The sequence below is a fragment of the Opisthorchis viverrini genome, assembly GCF_000715545.1.
Source record: "Opisthorchis viverrini unplaced genomic scaffold opera_v5_115, whole genome shotgun sequence".
NCBI classification, from domain to species: Eukaryota; Metazoa; Platyhelminthes; class Trematoda; order Opisthorchiida; family Opisthorchiidae; genus Opisthorchis; species Opisthorchis viverrini.
The window spans coordinates 1,006,760-1,021,454 of record NW_008751773.1 but is presented as its reverse complement, the minus strand read 5'-3'; the positions used below and the strand labels follow the sequence as shown (position 1 = coordinate 1,021,454).

General features: G+C 46.8%; 1 protein-coding gene across 1 annotated transcript; it reads left to right on the top strand.

Annotated features, from left to right (window-relative positions):
* Positions 1 to 1,178: 1,178 nt before the first annotated feature.
* On the top strand, positions 1,179 to 14,256 carry T265_05919 (hypothetical protein; the record flags this gene model as incomplete). Its single annotated transcript, XM_009171054.1, has 4 exons — positions 1,179 to 1,221; positions 5,245 to 5,299; positions 5,341 to 9,469; positions 13,522 to 14,256. 3 exons carry the CDS (start codon positions 1,179 to 1,181, stop codon positions 9,464 to 9,466), a joined length of 4,224 nt encoding a protein of 1,407 aa, XP_009169318.1.
* Positions 14,257 to 14,695: the final 439 nt, after the last annotated feature.

Below are 14,695 nucleotides of genomic sequence, written 5' to 3'. Positions count from 1 at the left end.
CAGTTTTTGCTATGTGGAACGAATTGAGAGATCCTAAACAACTATGATTGGAAGATTGACCGATGAGCCGAATAATTCAAACAGTTAAGCCGCCCGTAAATCAAGACTTAAAACTGGTCTAGCCTCAATAACATATGACGTCAAGTGTGGCCAGCGAAGTGAACCGGAGATCGCTGTGATTGAGACAACGGAGGAGCAGAAATGTCTCCGCAGGGAACAGAGTCCGTGCGGAGGTCTACAAATCCTGTATCTTCGCACCTCTCAAACAGTGTGGGTAACTGATTCCGTTTCGCTGGGCTGGGTATCTCAATTTTACTGGTGATCCCCAAAATAGGCGACGGAACTGTCTGTGATAATTATCATCTTTTCTGCTACAACCTGCTTCCGAACGCGGTCTACGCACTTCAGGCCAAACCAAGGAGGATTCCGTGAGCCATTCGGCACAGTCCTGGCGATGTTTCGTCGCGAAGCTGGTAGACCTCATTAGGTCCTTTAACTGATCAGTGACTGCTCGAGTCCCCGTATATGGTGATCGATCGGAGAGTTCTACATCGAGTTTTACGTACGGGAAGGCTGTCCAGTTTCACTGGTACCATAACTCTGCCATTGATTTATCACCTGAACTTGGATTGAAGAGTTCATCTCGTGTCCACTTAGCTTCCCAAAACCCGACAGGCGACCTGGAGTACGCTGGTGATATCGTGTTTTGTGCTGACTACCGTAGAGCAATCTGGCAACAAATTGCGAAGCTTTTGCGCAAATTGATCGGGATTCTTATCTCCGTCTCGCCTACAAGTATTCAAACGATGCTGGGCGAAAATTTCATTTCTGGTTGTACATAAATTTCTCACAAGGTTGCAGTAGCTGATTCATGATCTTTAGAGTCTTCGATGAAGCGGTTTACACTGGGAGCAACGTAATCGAACAATGTTTTTAGTTTACCTGGTGATTGAGAAGCAATCGACTCTAGAAAATTCGCGAAATTATGTCGTTTTGAGTATTGAGATCGACATTGAACCCTTTAGGACGTGAGAATCGATGTATTGTTCGTTGAAAATTTTTGGATGTTCGGTGACGGATGGAGTGCAGTGGCAAGCAGAATAGGAACGGGCCCAGAAGCTAGGCTTTATTCATCCAAAATCTTGACACAGCTGAAAACGATAAAAAGTGATTTAGCAATGAATGGTGAAACAATGGATGAACAGAGCAAATGTACAACAGGTGGGCCACCTGACACGGCAAGATGAACAGCCTACTAGTCCTCTGACACAAGTTACATGGCCAAGCCAGAGAAATGTGTCTAGTTTATCTCTCGGGAGAGTTACTTTCCTTGGAGACCACCTGGCGTTCTTCTGTATTACCGACCAGATGTTCCTATTTGATCTGCGCCGTGTATCGAAGACACTGATGGTCACACAGATCACTCGAGGGTCTTCACGCAGCTGCCACGTTTTTGACCCTTAAAGTGGGGAAGATTACCCTGCGGCAGTGAACACTCTACCCTTGACAGCCAAACTTGTGTCTCGTCGGCGCCACAAATACCGAAGCTTAGCAAGTGCTATCCTAACCTTTCTGACTCAGGAGATGACTTCACCATTCCTCGGTTCATCGGGGTTATGCAGCTGCCCAGATGGAAGAACTTATCTATCAGCTTGATCACTTTATGTGCATACCTTAGACTTGGATTTGGTCCCACCCAGTCTTACAATGTAACCTTGGACTTTACGGATGTTAAGCGCATGCCCAACCATGCAGCAGAATTATTTAATTTCAAATCTATGCAAGTCTAATCGTTTGTATCCAAAGGTAATATATTTCCAACATATAGTTCAGTAGTTAGAGTGCCAATTTACTGTCAGGAAGGCCCGTGGTTCGTTACCGACCTCTGCATCTCGACTTTTCCAGTTTAGGCTTGGGCAACCTGGCTGTATCCCAATCTTCGTGCTTCCTTCGGGTGACGTAGCAGCTAGGAATCAAAAAGGTGTTACAGCTGAACGATTAGTATTATTATTACCGTCCGAGAGGGTGAAAAGAGCAGGGAAGAGCATCAAATCTAACCATAAAACTCTGTGGGCCCAGAAAGCTGGGATAGAGGAAGGGGAAGCCTCTGAGAGCATGCATAACCTGTTTGAGCCGATACGTCCAACAAACCCAGAAACAATCACTGATAACAACAGCTTGGTTATTTCTAAAGCAAAAAACCTGAACTATTGGGCCGAACGCTTTCAACAGCAGTTCAACTGGCTCAATTGGATGCTCAAACCAAAACGGAATCCTGGAAATTCGGATGGCTTCGGGAACACACCAAGGTCTTCCCTCCCTCAAGCCCCACTGAGCTACTGGTCCTGACGAACTCCCACCCTCTCCATTTAAGAATGGAGGTGAGATCCTCAAGTGACGCTTACCTAACTTACCTGCCTCTGCCCAGACGAAGGGGACCATTCTAACCAGCTGGGCTGAGTGAATACAACTGCCTACTCTAAAAAAATGCTCGGGCTGGATGTGGTAGTCGCAGACGAATTAGGTGACTCTTCGTTGTGGTTAATCCATGTATTTTCCTCAGCTTAGTTCTCAGTCTGGACCCCCCCCCCCAAGCTAGCGTTCCCGTTAAGACAACCACCAAAGGTGCAAAACGTTTATTAACGCACAAAACCAAGTCAAAAACACTTGTACAGCGCGTCGTATATGAAGTGTATGCCGGGACACCTGGATGCACCATTGGCAACTGGTATTTGGCGAATACTGAGTCATGATTGGCTGTTGGGTCCAGACTTTCGACCGACCACAGCTCGCCCTGATGTCGCAGCGGCAAGCGGCCCGAACTTATCGCTAATCTTGCGCGGGATAGGCTTCTTAGCCGTAGCAGTACCTAAATACGAGCGGTATCGCCCAACAATCCGTTTGCGTCATCCTACGAGAGTGCGTGAAGACGGGATCTGAGAACAGCAAGCGGGATTCCGGCCGGGAAAGGGTTGTCCGGACTACATGTTCACATTCCGTCAAATGTTAGGGGAACGGCATGCATTTATTTGCCCTTGACTTCAAGGGCGAATTTTTTTCTGTTGGTCGGTTTATTCCCATGAGCCACTGTTAAAAAACTTTGCTATGAGTCCTGGTGTCCTTCAAAGACATCCACTCTCTCCTTTATTTAGGTTCATCATTGATGGGGGGATGCGGCTAACCCTGCGGCCTACAAACTCCTGGTGTTCAGACCCCAGCGAGAGTCTTGTTGACCTGGAATATACAGACAACATTGTTATCACTTTTGGAAGGAGCAGAATGCACAAGCACCGCTAGGAAAGCCCATCAAGGTCATCCAATCCTCTGGTGATTTCACACCTACGAATCGCTAGTGCAGAAATTCCCTGTTGGTCCAAAATGAATAATTGACCAGGCCTTTTGGACCGCCAGCCAACTGTACCCAGTTGGAGCCCCAGACACCTGTTTCCGTCTTTCAGGAAATTGTGTTGAGATTACAGAGGACGTCTGATTAGCGGATCCCTCTGGGGCAATTCTCAATGGCTTACACATCGAGATAGACTGATTTCCTGCAATCCGCTTCGACCACATCGGGATTCTTAGACGCGTAGTGGAGTATTATCTGCCCACAGGGCCTCGCTCGATCAATGTTAACCATTCAAATGTTTTCGTATGTCTGCGAAGTACTACTAAAATAGACTTCTCTCGTATTTGTTTACCTCCATTAGTGGGAGCCCCGCGATTAGACACATAGAGAAATTGGTCCGGTTACGCACCTACTGGTGTGCACTCATCCAAACTATTGTTTATTGCATAACTGGTCTTCTAAGTCTCCACATTTAACAGATAGACGCTCGTTTGGAAAGTTGTTGCTTCGACGCCGCAGAAATTTGAGGTGATGGGTACCAGTGGTGCCTTTTAGTTAGGACAAAACCGTCGCACAAAGGTCCTTGCTCGGAGCAGGGTTTTAGTTACTGTACTTTATGCGCAGTTTGTACCTGATAATGATCATGAGGCCTAGTTTTCCTGGGTTTCTGAATGCCGGACTTTGGGGCAATGATAAAAAATACAGTTTTGACTTGAATTATTGTGCTTGGCTGATGTAGATCCATGAAAAGTCCGGCCACGTGAGATATTCTCTCTTAATTGGGCCCGTCTGTTTAGACTATGGAGATCGGTCGCGTGATTTAGAAGGCAGTCATTCTGTTGAAGATCATACAACCAATTATCGTATGCCCAGCTGGCTGTTTGACTGGTGCGATTGTATTGCGCTTATCATTTACGAATTATCTCATTGATGCCAACGATGATGATTGCAATGTGGACAGTGATGATGGTAACGATTATACTGACGATTTCGACGGTAATATTGATAGCAGCGAGACCTGAGTAGTTTTTCTCACCAATCAATCTTAGTTACCGTGTTCTCCTGGTGGCTCAACTGCACCACCTTGTTACAACTCACAGTTAGCCGGGATCCTTCTTTTCAGCGCGCGCGAATGCCAGGTAGGGTCATTCCTCACTCCTGGATTTTAGTGACATGCTAAGTACTTTCTAGTGACAGCCGAATGGTCGTCGGTTTCGGGCTCTATATTGTACTTTTTTACCGGGAGCTTTTAGTTCGATCGTGGTACGCGTTGATCTCATTCGGACTTTTTTGTTTCAGTTACTTTACTTGTTGGCTAAACTAATTACATCGTAGCAACATTCAACTACGGATGTTAAAGCTACACTGTTTCACAGGAGTACGAACTGATTAGGTTGATTAGGTAATGCTAACTTCTGCTCTTCTGATTTGTTTGTTAAGCCAGCATAAACCAAAGGGAATAAGTGCACTTAACTCCTACAAGTCCCAGCTGCTGTCATTTTCAACTCAGAGGAACTTATATGGGTCAAGACACAAATTCCGCCCAAGTAGTCCACTCTCGTGCTATAGGTCGAGAGTAGGCCATCACTGAACGATTTGATATGGTATTGACTAAATGTATTGGTCCCGAGATTTACGTCCGGCGCATCCTCGAGAGCGTCGGTCCACTGCATCTGTGGGACCCCCCACATACCGGACTCTAACGGCACGCAAGTGTGGAGTATGACCGAACCCTAATTTATGTATAGTACACCATTGTCTTAATCCGATAATATGGTTTTTCCGTCGATTCACATAAATTGACTCGCTGTCTTCGTACTTTGTGTTTTATCATCACTAAGATTCACTCTTGGTCTATCTGGCAATTATGTAGAAACTGAATGTCACAGTTCCCTTAGTATCCTCTGATATCATTTCTTTGTCCAACATATTGTTACGTTATGAGTACCAGTGGTGAGTACTACCATAACACTCTATTATTCCTCCTATTCCAGTTACAGTCAGTACGGCGTCAATCATGAAAGGGTACGTGGTACCCCTTTTTGGCCCCCACTTACAACACCCACTACTGGGATCAACTTGAAAACCATCCCTTGTTCGACCGAACGGTATTCATACAAGCTAGAAGGACAGGCTTCTTGCCTCAACGTATTCCAGCCAGATGCAATCAAGCGCAGCAATCGGAACCAGCCTGCACCCCAGCTTTCCCGTATCTTACGTCCACGTCGTTTCGTATGCCGCAAGTGTAAGAAGGCTTACCACATCAAGGAAAACGGAACTGAAATGTCATCGGGCACTCTCCCCTCACAAACCGAACGTGTGAATGGTGACTCAAGTGCGGCTAATTCTGATAATGAACTAGCTGAACTCACAGCAACTACTGCGAATGGGAAGATGATTCGTCGGAACCAAACCTCGTTTACGGTGATGGACGCCTCTTCGCAATCTATTAAGCATGTCACTCCATCCATCATTCCGAAACTCAATGAAGATTACACCTTAAGCGGCCGCGAATCAGAGGTAGACAGTAACTCCGATGATCCTGTCGTAAACAAACGCAGACGCATACACACATCGGAGAAATCTGCGGTCGAAACGAGCGATTCTGTGATCGATACATCAGTTGCTCCACTAAGGCATAAACCAAACAGTCCCCTGATGCAGCGGTCTAAAAAGTCGAGGCGAGTTCCTCCACAAGTGGCCTCATCAGAGGTATTGCAGTCCCAGACAACAGAAGCCAATCCAACGACCCAGCAGCGAATAACACCAGAAAAAACTGCATCAGTCGTCACCAGTGACTCTTCATATCGTGGCTTTCCCCCCCAACCCGTTCCAAAAGCTGACAATTTTTCGACGAAACCATCTGATTCTGTGGTTAGGAAGAATCGCATTAAAGCACAGTACGTTTCTGTTGCCACTCCCTTCCGTTTTCCACCGAGTCGATCTTCGAAGCCCAATCTCTTATCAATCACGCAGCTCACAGGAATCCAGAAAGATAGAGGTCTCGTAACGAACAAGCGTCCCCAATCGCGCGAAGGCAAATCCTCGGTCCATCAAAGCGAAGCTAAGAAACCCAGCCTGAATGAGTCACGTTCACCGTCAACAACTGTCACTCCTCGTGTTTCGTCGAAAAAGTTTGTAAACAGCTCTGACTTGGCGTCCTCAAGGTACCGCACCAGGAGTCGACCTGGCAGTCTTCAAAATTCTGGGGTGAACGATAGTCAGTCTAACACTGTCTCTCCCGACACTACCTGCCACACTGCCCCAGTGCAAACCGCACAACAAGAAATGTTGAACATCTCTACGCAAAAGGAAGCTCCTTCCGACTCGGGTAATCAGACCATTGAGGATCATTGCATGGCGGCTATCGATGCTCTTGAGAAGCCAGTTCCAGCTTCTGACTCGTCAGATTCGATTATCCGGGTGTCCGTAGACAACAGAGAGAAATTCCAAGTTGCGAACCGAACAAAGGCGACGGACTACGAGAAACCGAAGAATCGCTGGATTCGTGAGGCTAGAGCTCGTCGATCCCAGGAAGAACGCACATCCTTGTCCGTTGCACCACCCTTGGGTTCGAGTGCTCCAGCGAGCCTTGACCCATGTTCCACTGCTTGCGACCCACAGTATGTTGATGTGTGTGCTGTTTCTCCTTCCAGTACTTCTCGGCTTCGATCAAGGTCCAATGAGCCTGTGATCCTTGTTTCTTCTAACTCCATGTGTCTTTCACCCAAAAGTAGTTCTGTGTCCAAAAAGCGGAGCCAGCAGTTGACAATTTGTTCCGTGGATGTAATGCGCAGTAAAGCTACTGTTGAAGAAGAGTCAACTGTGGATGAGAAAACTAAAGTTATCTCTACACCAAATACAACATATCAGCAATTGTCTCCTCATCCTAGCCATCAGACGGAAACCACAGGCGTAAGCCTGCCCGTACTGAAAATTAAAATCAATCGACAAAATCAGTCATCTGCCGATCCGAATAGTTCAGCCCAATATGAGGTCGTCGGTTCACAAGTTACAAGTGAAAATGACTCCTCCGCTGCGACAAACACAGTTGATGACCAGTCGGTAGCACAGAAGACTGGTGGGTCTTTGACAGTTTCTTCTGCCGATAGTTCATTTGAAACCCTCGATCCTAAGGTGGCCCCAGGTGCCGGGGGAATGTGGACTTCCTCTCCAACTTTATCAGGGTCATCATCCAGAAAAGGTACGAATTCAGCAGATTTGGGACACGAGGTGAAGAAATGTCGTCTTTCAGACGGCACCGTTTTTCGAGTTGGCGATTTGGTTTGGAGCAAACTGTCTGGATGGCCTTCTTGGCCTGCTCAAATTACCAGTATTCATAGGATATCAACAAGTGATGTAGAGTCGAAATCGGTTGGAGAGTCCGAAGCGTCTAACGGATCACAACAGAAACCAAGTTCTCCGATGAACTCAAAACGCTTGTCCTATGTGGCATGCTTGCATTGGTTTGCCTGGCACCAGGTGTCTTATATGCCTTGTGACAAATTGTTTCACTTTCTTCAACACTACAAACGCTTTGATAATAAGAAAAAGCGTGGGATTTTCCGTCAAGCCGTTAATGAGGCGCGACACAAGTCAGATGAGAAAAAAGCCGTTTCCAATGTATCATGCGACTCTGACGTAACCGATGAACCGGAGACCGATCTTCCTTCAGAAACTAACGAACAGTTGATGGATAAAGTGCCCAACTGTTCAGAACCCGTACTTTCGGTGGTGAACGTCGAGGCTGTGACATCAGAAGTTAGAAGTGCTGAGGATTCAGCCACCGGAATGCCCGATGAGACTATAGAAAGCACCAAGCCACCACCAGTTGTATCCGCTGCGATCACAGAGTCTTCCACATCGGAAACCATTCCTCCCGTGACCATTCGTCGGGGTAGTAGTCACCGGGGTCGCACGCGAAGCTTACGAGGCAGGCGGGGTTGTTCCGTGAAGGCGTCGGATTGCGTTCGCAGTAGTCCTCGAAATTTACCTATTTTTATTCCCTCTGAAGCTTGTGTCCAGCCATTTGCCGGCAGAAGACGAACTGCCGCTGGACGGACACGAGGCGTTGGTAGGGGACGAGGTCGAAAAACGATCACACAGACCAACTCGACCTCTACGACAGAATTACCTCATTCGGACCGAAACACCTATATTATATCCGAGCCTAGTGGATCCAGTGGAACGCTGAAAATCGTACTTTCAACCTCTGGACTCAAACTGTCCCACCGGGGCAGTCGTAAGGATTCTTCACTCAGAAGGGGGAAACCGAAGAATGTCCAACCCAAAAAGCTCCAGGAAGGTGTTCGTTTGTCTACGAAAAAAGCGGAATCCAAGTCTCTCGGATCTGAATCACTGTGCGAAGTTACTCCTGTCTCCGAGTCCCAGATTCCCGAAGTTACCGGACTTAGGCAATCGGACCCTCCTAATACTGATCCGTACTCTGACCCGTCGGCCGAACTCCTCTCACAGTTCCCTCACGTTTTTCCGGATCTCAGGGCATCTGGCATTTTATCCGATGCAGTGGATATTCCAACGTTTTCTGAGGATGAATCCGAAGAGGAAGATGCCGGACGTTTGATAATTGATCCCGATGTCATGGCATCAGTCAATTCAGCTGGCTCTCTATCTATACCGCGTGTAGAAACAGAACAACATCCCAAACCAGACACAAGGACAGTTCCGCAGGAATACTATAACACCACCTACTTTACGGGAGTTCAGAGGAAGGAACACATGCGATCGGATCTTTGCACCCCTTACCAATTTATGCCGGTTACACTTTCACGGCTCTCCGATACCGTGTTTTCCACTACAGCTAATTCCAATGCCCCCTCTACCGTGTACAGTATACCGACGACCAATAACAGGTTTTCAAGCCTGGCAGCACAAGAATCCACACAAACACATGTCCCTCCCGCCCTCCTTTCTCAGACATCGTCCCAGCTGGGCCTGTCCCATTCTCCTCTCCAACAGTTACCACACCACTCATTTGATACATCCTCTGTGGATCACAGATTATCCTCTTATTTTCGACCTTCTAGTCAAACTGGGGCTCCTATCACAGTAGCGAACAACGTGGTGCCTTATCTCACATCGAACTACCCAAATCTGTGAATGGTGAGTTAACCTTGCTATCCTGTTATTTGAATTTAACTTTTACCTTTGTTCTATCATCATTATACCTTGTTTATTACTCGGTCTGTATACAGTTGCCTCTTCTGGAGAGCCAACCAATGCGCAACTACTAATCTCACCTCCCCAAATCGTCGGTGGACGAAACTGTGACAGCTGCAACCACTGTACGAAAAGTAGGGCCCTACACCTGATAATGATGATGATGATGAAAGTACCATTTTCAGCCGGTCCCTTGTAACACATTTCAATGATAAACCCCCGCTGAGAGAAGTCAGCCTCGTAGATCAGGTTACTTCTGGCCAGTCCATTAAATGTTGTCCGTTCAGAGGTAGTACCAAGCAGTCGGATTGGGGTCTGTTTTTCTCACCTCATCATCTTACTGGTTGCTTCTTTTGTGCTAAAAGTTCATCGTTACATTTGGCTTTACATCACATTTCGGATTGTGGAAAAAAGTCAGTTGTCCGCTTTGAGATATCGAGGAGGTCGGGAACAGGTTTAGGTATCGTTTTGAGCTTTTGTCTGCTACCCTTTTTGAAGCGAACTACTTAAGGTCTTATGTTAATCACAATGAAGTACACCGCATTAAACATTCAAGACGAGCGTGTATTTTGCTACTGCATAATTCTGTTGCACATTTCATATTATCCTTTCTTTATGCTGGCCATATCAGCCATGACTATAGAGGCCATCTTTCTCAGCTTCAGAACTGCAGTCTCTTTGGGGTGCATGCTGACGTGGCGAATAGACACCGTTTACCGCATCGCCCTGCCTTGATCAGACAAAGATCCACTTTAGTGAAGCACTTTCAGCTCTGGGTCTGATCGCAATCCCACACCGTAGGTAACATGAGCCATTGTGTCAGGATCGCCAGACACTTGAATAGGGAAGCATCTGAGTTCTTGCTACGTGGCTTGGTGTGTGACCGAAGTGTGGATTCTCTATGCGTGTTTCTGAGACAACACACATCGACTGAGAGAAAGCAAGGTTTCTGGAAGAGATGACTGCTACCCAGTTTGACAAACAGTACGGACACTGAAAGTTGTAACGGTTCAGTACCAGATTGTCTTGGTTTTTTACTGCACGGTATTTCAGCCACGGAACATTAGTTAAGTGACTAACGACTGGGTGGGCCGCAGTGGACGAGTTGACAGGGGATACAGGTGGCAGACAGTTAACGAAATGGTGCAGTGCTATTTCTTGGTGCACAGGCCGATGATGGGGAAGCCTTCAACGGGAAGGAGGATCCTGCCCGAAGCCAGTGGCTTTAACAGTCTGAGCCGCTTGGCTGCGGGTGACTGGTCCAACCGCAGGACGCTGGAAGTAAGACAGTTGTCTCACTCCCCATGTTGCTACGCACAACAGATGCGTTTGGAGCCAGGCCGTTGGAAAGTTTCGATCGTGTTTCGATTGTATTGGATAATCTACACACGGTCACGTCAATCTTTGCGCGATCGGAATGTGTGGTTTTTAGGGCCGACCTATTCTAAGCACGGTTAAACATTGTGGAAGTGTTCCATCCAGCGTAGTCCACGGGGTCATTCAAACCCGACCATTACCTCAAGCTGGCGGCCTTCGGTCAAGGAATATAGCCGCCGGGCTACGCAGGTCGACATGGGTCTTCCAGTATGACCTGCAGTCCCGACTATATCCATGCCACCGGAAGCTGATCGAGATGTGGCGTATCTGATTTCATCGTTGATTAGAAGATGAGAACGCAAAGTAGCCCTTCGAGGGAAACGTTGACTTTCTTTGATCCACACAGTTGCAGCAAGTTTTCTCCATAGTCGCCATCCCAATGAAACGTCGACCTCTTAGGTTTTTCTCGTCAGTGTCGATTGAAATAATCGCGTGTGCTGAACTCGCTGCTACAATTGCATCGACTGATTCCGGGTGACTAACGAAGATACCTAATGCTGCACACAAACCCACATTCAACCTCATGTTAATGATGACGTTCGTCAACCAGGTTGTGCGATAGTTTCACTAACCAGTGAACACTTAGTTCATCCGTTCCGAAAGGCAATGTCAAACGATGGAACGTGGACCAACAGATTCGTTGTTGGGTAATCAGCCGATTTGGTTAATCGTCGATGCAGGAAAATCTGTTCACGTCGACCCGATATGTCACGAGTACGTATTATTCTAGTGGCGGATACTACTGATGAGGCCTGCGAGTAGTCTGTTGTTTTCTCGAAGCTCCACCCCCACGTGATATGGGAACTTGTGGAACTGCTTTGCAGTGTTCGTTTACAATTCCGTGAACAAAATTCCTTGATAGTCAACGAATATGCATGAAAATTCAAGAAGACGCGTGTTCAAAAAACGCGCGTTTAAAAAGCTATTTCTTGGTGCACAGGCCGATGATGGGGAAGCCTTCAACGGGAAGGAGGATCCTGCCCGAAGCCAGTGGCTTTAACAGTCTGAGCCGCTTGGCTGCGGGTGACTGGTCCAACCGCAGGACGCTGGAAGTAAGACAGTTGTCTCACTCCCCATGTTGCTACGCACAACAGATGCGTTTGGAGCCAGGCCGTTGGAAAGTTTCGATCGTGTTTCGATTGTATTGGATAATCTACACACGGTCACGTCAATCTTTGCGCGATCGGAATGTGTGGTTTTTAGGGCCGACCTATTCTAAGCACGGTTAAACATTGTGGAAGTGTTCCATCCAGCGTAGTCCACGGGGTCATTCAAACCCGACCATTACCTCAAGCTGGCGGCCTTCGGTCAAGGAATATAGCCGCCGGGCTACGCAGGTCGACATGGGTCTTCCAGTATGACCTGCAGTCCCGACTATATCCATGCCACCGGAAGCTGATCGAGATGTGGCGTATCTGATTTCATCGTTGATTAGAAGATGAGAACGCAAAGTAGCCCTTCGAGGGAAACGTTGACTTTCTTTGATCCACACAGTTGCAGCAAGTTTTCTCCATAGTCGCCATCCCAATGAAACGTCGACCTCTTAGGTTTTTCTCGTCAGTGTCGATTGAAATAATCGCGTGTGCTGAACTCGCTGCTACAATTGCATCGACTGATTCCGGGTGACTAACGAAGATACCTAATGCTGCACACAAACCCACATTCAACCTCATGTTAATGATGACGTTCGTCAACCAGGTTGTGCGATAGTTTCACTAACCAGTGAACACTTAGTTCATCCGTTCCGAAAGGCAATGTCAAACGATGGAACGTGGACCAACAGATTCGTTGTTGGGTAATCAGCCGATTTGGTTAATCGTCGATGCAGGAAAATCTGTTCACGTCGACCCGATATGTCACGAGTACGTACTATTCTAGTGGCGGATACTACTGATGAGGCCTGCGAGTAGTCTGTTGTTTTCTCGAAGCTCCACCCCCACGTGATATGGGAACTTGTGGAACTGCTTTGCAGTGTTCGTTTACAATTCCGTGAACAAAATTCCTTGATAGTCAACGAATATGCATGAAAATTCAAGAAGACGCGTGTTCAAAAAACGCGCGTTTAAAAACTATGCGTATGAGGCGTTTACTTTCCTGTCCGATAGTTTGTAACTGTTTAGTTGGTTTGCTAATAAGCGACTTCGCGGCGAACGGCTTTCCTCTTTACACTTGTAGATCAACGGGGTGTGAACGAAGTTATAACCGCCTGCTTATTGATAGACAGAACAACCGGTTACACCAGTTAGCAGGGTGCAAAAGTCATGAACCTCAATCACGAAGCCACGATTATTATTACTTTACCACTAACCTAATAGTGACTGTAGCTTGTATGTGTTTCTCTATTCATTAACCTCGAACAACCAACGTGGAATTTCATCTCGAGCATTCACTCTATCAGCATGTACTACTAGGTTGACCAACGTACACAGTCAAATAAGTGGGCTTTTATCGGTTTATCCGAATAGTCGGTGTATCCCTTTCTTGTACCGTCCCAGCGATTTCGCCTTTTAATGAGGAGTATTGTACATGTCTTTCAGTAAATTATATCAGCTATCTAGTGGGCACCCTAAAGCCGTGAATTCCATTTCCATAACTATTCCGTTTTTGTTCTTTTCCAGCTCCTTCAGGCTGGTATACCATTTCCGAAAGTCCGGACACCAGTGGTTCTATGAACAGACATGTATTTTCTTCCTGAGTGTCGGGTGACACTGGCAAACAGTATCCCCTTTCGATGTTCCATTTGACTTCTGTGGCGCCCTTCCAACTGACTTTGATTTACATGCAGCAACTAGACTGTTTTCTATGTGCGCGGAGCTCGCTTATTCGATGCTGGTTTGCCTTGATCATTTCGGTATTCGTTCTTTCACCTTATCTCCTCCGTCACATATCCCATATCCTCACGATGTATAGTTCATGGTTCGATACGTTCTTTTTGTTTTCGTTTCTTTTGTATTCCCGTTCTTACTTCACGTTGGTGGTACGCTTCTCCCCTCCCCCTGACACGACCCCACTGTAAATTGCTCGCCCATCCCATGTCAAATCCTGAACTATATTTGACTTTCTGATGTTCGTCTACGAAAACAAGAACCCAATTTGAATTGGTCTTCCTCTTCCATTGACCATTGTTTGAAAGTTCCTGGGATGTAGACTGTCCTTCGTGTCCCCTAACACTGTTCATATTGCGTTTCCACCGCCATGCCATTTCAGATTACGAGTTGATGGATCTTGTGCCATATTTGATCAAGAAATTTCCATGTGCTATTCTCATCTGTTTCTACTTCCTCATGTCTCGCCTCCTTTTCCGCTTCCCTTAGTTTTTTCGCTGAACAAGTGGTTAGTGATACAGGTGTGAATATGATCACGAATTTTTACATTTGCTTTCCTATTTTGACTTCTGAGGCGGGCCAGCTTACTCCTTCCTGCACGCATGTATGTTACTCAGAAGAAGGGAGGTTGATGTGTCCACTGGGTTGTGAACAAGTGAGGCAGAAACTACGGTGGCATGCATGGCAAGTTGGAAATGCATGTTATGGTATGTATGTTATGCCACTAAGAGCCACAGGGGTGACTTTGTTTTCCGACTTTGGTGTTATGGGTCCTCGTCCACAGGTGAACTGATCACACTCGACAGGTTGCGTTGGTTTTGTCACATGCTCTCCATCCCGGTCGGCAGACTCCCTCAGAGAACTGTTTTTACGGAGCCACGCAGATGGTGGAAACGAGTCAGAGGAGGTTAAGTAACGACTTGGAAATGAAGTATGAAAGCCATTACAAACAAAACCAGTTGAGTTG